Here is an 8,990-nt window from a genome sequence, read left to right as displayed (position 1 = left end):
TTTTTGTCCCCTTGGGGACACTATTATATTCATTGAGATGGCAGGTATGAAAATAATGCTCTATATTATTCTTAGTTTTTGAAATCTCATTTACAAGAACATTGGAAATCATAAACTAATTCCCAGGTTTAGAACTGTTGGCTTTAATTATATAACAAACTGACTAGGAATTTTATTTTTTCCTGAAATACTGTCAAAATGCATGTAAAGTTGGAACATTTGATATTTACCCCAACGATCAGAAAGCTATGCATAATACTTTTTGTTAACAATTAAAAGCTTGTCAGATTCATCCAATGGTATCATTCAACATAACATTCTCATATTATGAAATAAGATGATTTAATAATTTCAGTGTATATACATTTAAGATCCTCACCACTTCATCTTTACTTACAAAGTCACCATTTTAAAGACATAACTTGAACACTGAGTCAATAATGAGATATTTAAAGACCATCTAGTTTCCATGGAGTATAAAGAGATATTGCCTTTATGCTCCACATATGCACTCCATGGGAATGATGAGGAAGTGCAATTCTCGAAGCCTTTAGTTAGCACTCTTCGACCACAGCCTAGGTAGTGTTTGGGTTCTACCTTCAAAACTAATGATGGAACACAGAACTCAGTCCATTTGGGACCAATGTCTGCACCAGAGGAAAGACAGGCACTCAGTCTATGATCATCAAATCAGGATTTTCTCTTGAAAAGCTAATTGTTATATTCAGCAGCTTTAACTGTTCAAGAAAGGAATGATTTACTTACTTGGAGAGTATCTTTTTATAGCAAAATTGTCCACCATGATCTTCAATGTTCACTTATCTTTGCTCTGGGCTATGCCGTTTAATGTCCATCCTTTAAAATTAGAGGTGCAAAAGACTCTAAAAATTAGTGATAGGAAAACGTTTAACGTTCTTGTATGCATTGCACTATTATTTTATATTTGACAATTCCAACATGTGTCGATTGGCCTCGTTGCCTTGGGTTGTGTTAAATGGCTATTTTTGAGACTCAAGTGTGTCAGAACAATGTGCTGTTGTTTTGGGGGGATGTGGACTATTCTAGAGGACCAAGCAATGAGTCAACTAAAATGAACACAGGCAGGACTCAAAATAGACTCAGCGGCAGTGTACAGACATCCATATCAAGGCTTTATCAATCAAGTTAGTTTTACACAAGTTTTGTGAGTAAACTGAAAGTGAATTCAAAACCAGAAATCATCTCCTCCACTACTCCTAGTACTTGCTCTTTCTCTGCCTTTCAGTCGAAGCATCTCCATGATACTCCGGGCATAGACATCTCTCAAGTTCACGCTGATATATGAGTCAGTGGCTATGTTCTTGGTAAGTTTCTTCAGAGCCTCACGCTGTCTAACAGCTGCTTCCTTGAGCTTCAGGGTGAAGTAGCAAGCGGAGAAGCGGTCGTTAATAATAGCAATGGGCAAGGCCAAGACAAGGATTCCCGATAAGATACACATGAAGGCCACAATCTTGCCCGTGGTGGTGTCTGGTCTGATGTCTCCATATCCCACGGTGGTCATGGACGTTGTGGCCCACCACCAGGCACAAGGGACACTTGTGAAGGTTGTGTCGGGGATGCTCTGCTCAGCAAAATATTCCACAGTTGAAAATATAGAGATTCCCACAGATAGAAACAGGAGCAGCAGGCCAACTTCTTCGTAACACTGGGTGATTGTCATTCCAAGGGAGCGTAAGCCTGTAGGAGAACAGTTGGTGTCAGTCACGGGCGCCCCTTCTCCCTTCCTCTGCCCGTCTCCTCTCCCTCCCCGTCCCTGCTATCCATCCCCAAACCTGCATCATTGACATTTCCTGTGGCTCCAGCATTGGGCAAAGTTCTGGGGGTACAGAGGTGATAAGTTACAATCTTCAGCAAGTTCTTAGTCTAGTTGATGGGGACTGACTGAGAAGGCTAGAAATAAATATAGTTAGATTCATTCACTCACTTATCTATTACACGTGCGTGTGTGCGTGCTAAGTTGCTTCAGTCACGTCCGACTCTGTGCAACCCTGTGGACTATAGCCCGCCAGGCTCCTCTGTCCATGGGATTCTCTAGGCAAGAATACTGGAGGAGTTATTCTTGCCATGCCCTCCTCCAGGGGATCTTCCCAACCCAGGGATCGAACCTGCGTCTCTTAGGTCTCCTGCAGTGGCAGGCGGGTTCTTTATGACTAGTACCACCTGGGAAGCCGCCAGCTATTAGACACCTACTACTTATACAAAAAAGATGAGAGATGAGATGAAGGGCAGGCAGGGGACATTTGCTAGCACTTTGTCCTTTATACAATGAGAGCCTCTACAAGGAAGGCTATTTTGGTCAGGTCTGCCATTTCTATGCATCACCTTGCACACTATTCTAAGGCAGTTTTATGTTGTCTCCTTATATTTTATGTGTCTGTTTTTCTCACTTTCCTGATAAAGTTTAACACAATTAGGGGCATCATAATCTGAAAGAGCCAGAAGAAGCAAAAGATGAGAATTAAGTGAAGCAATAAAAACAAGTTAGGATTCAGGAACAAGATTCACATAAGAACATCAAATCTACATGTGAGGACATTCTTAAAGGGGTAGCAGGAGGGATTCTAGTACTCCTCCATTTCAATGGCACCCATTGAAATTTTTGTCCTTAATACCAAAGCTATAGCAAGAGGAGCCCATTACAGGATCGCTATTTGAATAAGGCATCTTCCCTAACACTAGAGATACTGATTAAAGTTAATCCACATTTTGAAGTCATATTAACATGATGTCACAATGATATTGTCTTAAAAGTCCAAAGTATACCTCTTGGAATTAAGTTTAAATTTTTATTCACTAGAGACTATTTTAAATACATTAAAATACTATTTCTGCTCTGATTATTCTGAATTTTGTTCTTAGAATTTTGAGATGTTTTTGTTATTAGCCAGCTATTTTAAAAGACCAATGAATATAATTTTGAGATTTAACTTTAAAAGGCATTTTAAACAATATCTTTAGAATACATTTTAGAAAACTGGCCTTGATGTGTCTGTATTGAATTGGATTTCTGAAATTGAGAACATATGAAGCAATGCATAGTGTTTGGAAAGATTGTTTTCATTCCAATGTTCTAAACAGTTCATTTTGAAAAGAAACAAAGTGGCCTGAATTTCTGCAGGTTATATCAATTAACTCAGATAATCCTAAAAAATAACATGAGATAGATGTTATATTTATTATGCTGTTTTATGGGTGAGAAGACCAAGGCACAGAAATGTAGCATATCTAGTACATACTAGTACAAAGACTAGTACAAAGACTAACATGCCAAAGACTTAAAACTAGGCTGTCTGGTCCATAGCCTAGTTTATACTAGGCCTATAATACTTCTCAATTTTATTTATAGTTAATACCTAGAGAAATACGTGCTCTATGTTTATATTTTGCTAAATGTAATGCTCAGGATAAAACTGTCAAATATTCATTGCAACTGTTCATATCTTTTCAATAAATTAATATATTATTAATACTTCTACTTGCCTTAGAACTGAGAAAACCTTTGAAGAGGTGACATTGTGGAAATTACTATTATTTTCTTTTTCCTTTCTTTTGGGGAAAAATGTAGTCTTTACTGGGTGTTTTTAAATTGAATCCTGTGAAGAGTTTATAAATACTAGAAGAAAGCATCCTATTACGGGTGTCAGAAAACAAAGAGTGGTACTTCTAAAAGTTGTTGGAAACCCCATTATCAAAGCCCTGGTATGTGAGACTAGCTAGGAAAATACACTACCAAAATTATATTAGAAGTCCTAGTTTCCTCAGAGATGTGGGGGGAAAACATATCTGAGGTTCATTTTATCCTAGATATATAGGGAAAGACCTCTACCATCAACTCCTTTTAGGTGATCAGTCAAGCATACATCTAGGCAAATAAGTGGGAATAGGAGTCTCTAGTCAGTTATTTGTATTTATATGTACTGTATTAATATTGCATCCTACTCCAGTGTTTTTCAAGACCACCTACATCAAAGTTAGCTTGTTAAAATGTATGCTTCTGGATCCAACCCCCAAAACTAAAATCTGAGTCTCTGGAGTTGGGGCTCAGAATTTGCATTTTAACAAGCTTTTCAAGGGATTCTTGTTTTTATTAAAGTCTAACATAAGGGAACACATATGTGCTCCAGAACATCTAACAGACGGCAGGGCCAGCCACTGAGAATCCTTGCCCTTGGGGATGGAAGCATCATCTTTAATGGATTTGTATGATTTCCTCTGATTTGCCTATAATTTTTCATGTACAATTGTGTGTGTTTGTGTTGTGTAGAGATTTTTCTAGAGAGAGTGTTCTTAAGATTTTCAAGGCTTTATGGATACATACAAAAGCTAAGGCATTCTTGTTACTGTCTCTCTTATGCCTCCCCAATTCAGGACAAAAAAATTCTCAGATACTAGACAGAGCATTTAATTAGTGTCTTTTGATTTCTTGTAAGTGCTTCCCGGATGGCTCACAGTGAAGACTCTGCCTGAGATGTAGATGTGGGTTTCATCCCTTGGATGGGAAGATCTGCTGGAGGAGGAAATGGCAACCCACTCCAGCATTCTTGCATTGGAAATCCCATTGACAGAGGAGCTTTGTGGGTCACAGTCCAAAGGGTCGCAAAGACCCTTTTACTTCTAAAGCAAACATTTCCATTGTTTCCCCCCAAAGTATGAGAAGGCCCCTAGTGCCCAGTCATCTCTTTTTGCATAGCCAGAGAAGGTCCTGGAGGATTGACTTTCTCTTCTGCCAACAAACTTGTGTGAAAAACATTTCCTTCGACACAGAAAAGAAACTGGCTTATGTTCCTATATATCATATATAATTTGTGCATATCTTTTTTATGTGCTGTTTATTCATATTTTATGTAGCACCTTCCAGAAGCAGAGTGTCTTTAATTTTTGTACGTCTTCTGGGCACCTGGGTTAAAATAAATTAAAATGAACATATGGTTAAACAGTTTCTCACATGTCTTAAGCAGAGAAAGTGTATGAGAGGCAAGTTGTCCCCTCTACCTGTGATAACAACCTCAAGGTTTTGCATTTCAGTACCTTTCTGGAGATCATAATTGGGTGAAATATAGATGATATTCTGAGTGTCAACTGAGGGTCAAGAGTCGCTTCCCTCGGACCCTGGTCAAAGCCTAATACTTAAGAACAACAACGAATGAAAAGGCATCACGAAACCTGAATACCTGTGGAATGCCTGCCCAGTTTGAGCATGCGCAGAGCCCTGAGCAGCCTCAAAACCTGGACGATGCGCCCCACGTTTTCCAGCTCCTGCGTAGTCTGGCTGCCACTCAGGCTCTCTACCAGGAGAGTGATGTAGAAGGGCAAGATGGCAAGGAGGTCTATGATGTTCGGCACCTTCCTCAAGAAGCGGCACCTGTCCCTCACGCACAGGAAGCGCAGGACAAACTCCCCCGTGAACCAACTGATGCACACATACTCCAGGATTTCCAGCAGCTGCGGGTCCAGCCAGCTTAACTCGGCTGACATCAGGGCCATGTTGACGATGGACACCGCCACAAAGATGATGGAGATGACCCCAAAGATTCGGGCCGCTGTGCATGACCCAGGCTTCTCCAGGATGTTCCAGAGCTTCTGGCGGATGGTGGGGCAACGGCCCTGGGAGAAGTCCTGTTCACTCTCATGCTGACTCTCCTGGTCTTCTGTGTCCTTCTTAAAGTCTAGTGTTTCACTCAACTCCTTTCTTCTGAAGTATCTTTTAGGGAAGACAACCTGGTGATTAGTCTAACTTTTAAAAAATACTGAAGTGAAATGAGACTTGAACTCGGCAGTGAAATCATGCTTCTTAATTCAGTAACATGCAGATCAAGTTCATGCCATATTTTACCCAGGCCGTCTTTTCACAGGACTCAAATGTGAAAGATTATTGCTTTTAAAACGGTGCTTTTGTGGTAGAAGTTTATACAGAATAAATTATACGTAGCAAAGCTACTTTAGATTAATGCATTTTATGACCTACTTTTTTCTTGTAACAAGAACAGAAGTTTGCAATAGGGATTTTTTTTTTAATATGGGTAATGGAAAGATATTCATGATGAAATGGTAATAATAGCAAAGTAATTGCAAAATAATAGATCACCAAAGTCCCACACTTATTCACAAAGAACCAACTTTCTGTCTTCTGGATTTAAAGCAGTTCTTTATCCAAGTCTTAAAACTGAAGGGTCCTGAGTGTGATAAAGTACCACTGTCTATATTGTAACCTACATCCCTTTAGGTGCATTTTTGGGAGCATAATTTTTGACTCATCTTTTCAATCACCAGATATTTATTGCAGGCCTGACCGCTCTTGATTACAAGTGAATTAGCATACCTTCACTAGAAAAAGCAGAAGGTTCAAAAAGTTCCATCAAAACTTGGCTTTGATGCTTTCCGGCCCCCACTGCCACCCTGCCTTCTTCTGGCTCCTAAACGACCCACAGGTAGTATTCTTAGGCCCGGCTCGAGCGAGGCTTGGGTGAAGTCTCAAATCTTGTCCCCGGCCGCCCCATCCCCACGGCGCCCGCTGCCCCGCCCCGGCACCCACCTCCCCGCGCCCCCGCCCCCGGCGCCTCGGGGTACCTGTCCCGGCAGCAGGAGTCAATGCTGAGCTCGTCGATGCCCCAGTACTGGATCTCCTGGAGGAAGGAGAGCGCGCACAGCTGCTCCATGACGTGCAGGCGGCCGGTGCGATAGTAGTGCAGGACGTAGCGGAAGGCTTGGGAGCTCCGGTCGAAGAAGTACTCGTTGTCCACGGGATTGGCGTCGTCACAGAGCTCCAGGGGGCTGGGCACGGCGGCCAGGGCCCCGCGGCGCCGGCACGAGGCCACCACCACGGCCAGCTTGCCCAGGCGCGTGTGCGGGAAGCAGGACAGCGCCTGCTGCGAGAGCACAAAGCGGCTGCCGCCCACGTTGACGGTGAAGCTGTCCCCGAGCGCCAGGGGCTCCCCTTCACCCTCGCTGCAGAAGACGCTGGAGTCCAGCGAGGTCAGGGAGGCGCTGTCCAGCGAGGAGTCCAGCGGCGCCCGGCCCCGGGGAGGCAGCTCCATCCTCGCCGCCGCTGCCGGAGAGCGCCTCGAAGTTGGGGGGGGAGGGGGTTGGCAAGCCGGGATTTCCCGGGCTCCCGAGGGGGGTTCCTCCCACCCGCGAGCCCTTCCTCTCTCCACCCGCTGTGCTGATTCTCCCTCTCGCCGCTAGGGAGCCGCGAGTGCGCGGGAGCCGCGCATCCGTGCCTGGGATGGAGGCGAGGGGTGGCGCCCTAGGGAATCGCTCACGTGCGGACCAAGCAGAGGACAGCCGCCCGGCACACAGTTGGTCGCCGTGGTCCTTCTCGGACTCACTACCCGCTCTCCAACTTTGTAACTGAGATCTCCAGCCTGGAGGTGTTTGGGTGGAAGGCCTCGCGGCCGCGGGAGCGGGCGGGGAAGGGAAAGAGGAGAGAGGTCTACCGTGGAGGAGGGCTTGTCGAATCTTGAAGGAATGTAAGCAAGGGGGTGGGCGAAACTCAGGCCCGCCTGCAGGGGACCAAAACGAAAAGTTCAGCAGCAAAGGAAGGGGTAACCGGGTCTGAGTCTTTTCCAACTTCAAGATGTATATTCCTCCCTCTTCTTTTGCGGCGCGGCCTCATAGGCTTCCCGGGGAGGGGTCGCTGGAGATGTGCGCACGTGGGGGAGGGTGACCTGGGCGCGCGAGGCGCATCATTTGGTGGCATTCACTCTCAATCCAATCTGGCACCCTCCTCTCCTAATTTTTGACCTCCTGGTAGGGAAATGAGGGCAGTTAACGCTGACTTTTGATTAAGTCTCAGCGAGTCACTGCGAACCAGGGGTCGCCGTGGCCAGCTCCCATCACGTGTTGAGACACTTTGCGCCCTTCGGTTCAGCCGAGTCTGTCCCTACAAGTTTCCTGGAGAGGAGGTGTTCTGGGCGCGTTTCTCGGCACACAGAGGAGCTGTCATTTTAGGAGAAGGGAAGGCAAAAAGACAAGGACTAGAACAGGCGTGGGCTGGGGCAGGAGTTTAAATAGGAACGAGGACTCCGCAAAGGGAGAAGCCGAGCGCCGCGCCCAGGTGAGGCTAGGAGTGCATCCTCGGGGGCCCCCGGGAGTCGCGCCTTGGCCAACCTGTTGGACAAGGGGCTGGAGTGGGGAGGCGGGCAGGGTGACTCACCTGCTGCTCCGGGCACATCTGGGTTGCGCTCAGAGCTCGCTGCTGGTTACGGAGCCTGGGTTTGATCCTCTGGATCTACACGAGTCTGACCTGACAGGTCCGGGAGCAGAGCTGTGCTAGCCACCGAGTTCCTCTGGTCTCCGCTCGTCGCCAAGCGCCTCGCGGCTCCGGCCCCGCGGCTGCGGCGGAGGGTGGCCGCCCCCGCCCGCGTTCCCTCCCAGCCCCCGGCGGTTCCCGGCGCCAGCTGTGGGGAGTGCGGGGAGCGGAGGGAGCTGAGACCGGAGGAGGAAGTGAGGCGCTCGGTGACTCTGAACATTACATTCATCCTGAAGGCACTTCAAGGATTCCTATATTAGATTCCCGGTTCACTGAATCTGTGCGCTCAGGAATGCTAAAGAACAAAATTTTCAGCTGTGTAACTTCCCTAATCCTGCTAAACTCAGGGTTAGGGCAATTATGTTAACTGCTTTGAGTGGCACGGTTCAAGGTTTTCCCCATTATTTTCAGCAAGCTTCTGGGAACCTTGCATTTTTTTTTTTTTCCCAAAAGTCTTTGCAAAAATGAGTGAACCATACTTATCTCCTTTTTTTCCCCCTTGTAAGTAGTTTTCAAAGTATATATAAGGAGACAAGCAGGCAGTTTGATGCAGTACAAAGGGCTTTTTCATAGACTGATCTGAAACATAGCTGTTTAGTTATGGCTTTGTTAGCTGGCAGTGGGACCTCTAGCCAGCAAAGGCCTCAACACCTTCCTTAGTAAAAGTTCAAGTTTTAATTAAAAAACACTCAGTGTTTACTGG

General features: G+C 45.5%; 1 protein-coding gene across 3 annotated transcripts; it reads right to left on the bottom strand.

Annotated features, from left to right (window-relative positions):
* Nucleotides 1–1,130: 1,130 nt before the first annotated feature.
* On the bottom strand, nucleotides 1,131–8,385 carry KCNV1 (potassium voltage-gated channel modifier subfamily V member 1). 3 transcript variants are annotated; one of them, XM_043484185.1, is made up of 4 exons: nucleotides 8,192–8,385; nucleotides 6,607–7,974; nucleotides 5,211–5,740; nucleotides 1,131–1,716 (listed from the first exon to the last, which is right to left on the bottom strand). In XM_043484185.1, exons 2-4 carry the CDS (start codon nucleotides 7,071–7,073, stop codon nucleotides 1,205–1,207), a joined length of 1,509 nt encoding a protein of 502 aa, XP_043340120.1. In that variant the 5' UTR covers nucleotides 7,074–7,974; nucleotides 8,192–8,385; the 3' UTR covers nucleotides 1,131–1,204. The 3 variants fall into 3 exon arrangements, with proteins under 3 accessions (XP_043340120.1, XP_043340121.1, XP_043340122.1); XM_043484186.1 differs by having other exon boundaries at nucleotides 6,607–7,538; XM_043484187.1 differs by having other exon boundaries at nucleotides 6,607–7,084.
* Nucleotides 8,386–8,990: the final 605 nt, after the last annotated feature.

Source organism: Cervus canadensis, chromosome 12 (genome assembly GCF_019320065.1).
Source record: "Cervus canadensis isolate Bull #8, Minnesota chromosome 12, ASM1932006v1, whole genome shotgun sequence".
Lineage (NCBI taxonomy): Eukaryota > Metazoa > Chordata > Mammalia > Artiodactyla > Cervidae > Cervus > Cervus canadensis.
The sequence above is the reverse complement of the archived record's forward strand: the minus strand, read 5'-3'. Positions and strand labels throughout refer to the sequence as shown.

Coding starts and splice junctions, on each gene's coding strand:
- KCNV1 (XM_043484185.1), bottom strand. CDS start 7,073: ATGGAGCTGCCTCCCCGGGGCCGGGCGCCGCTGGACTCCTCGCTGGAC. Junction 5,741..6,606: donor GACTCCTGCTGCCGGGACAG/GTACCCCGAGGC, acceptor CTTCCCTAAAAG/ATACTTCAGAAGAAAGGAGT. Junction 1,717..5,210: donor ACTGGGCAGGCATTCCACAG/GTATTCAGGTTT, acceptor GTTCTCCTACAG/GCTTACGCTCCCTTGGAATG.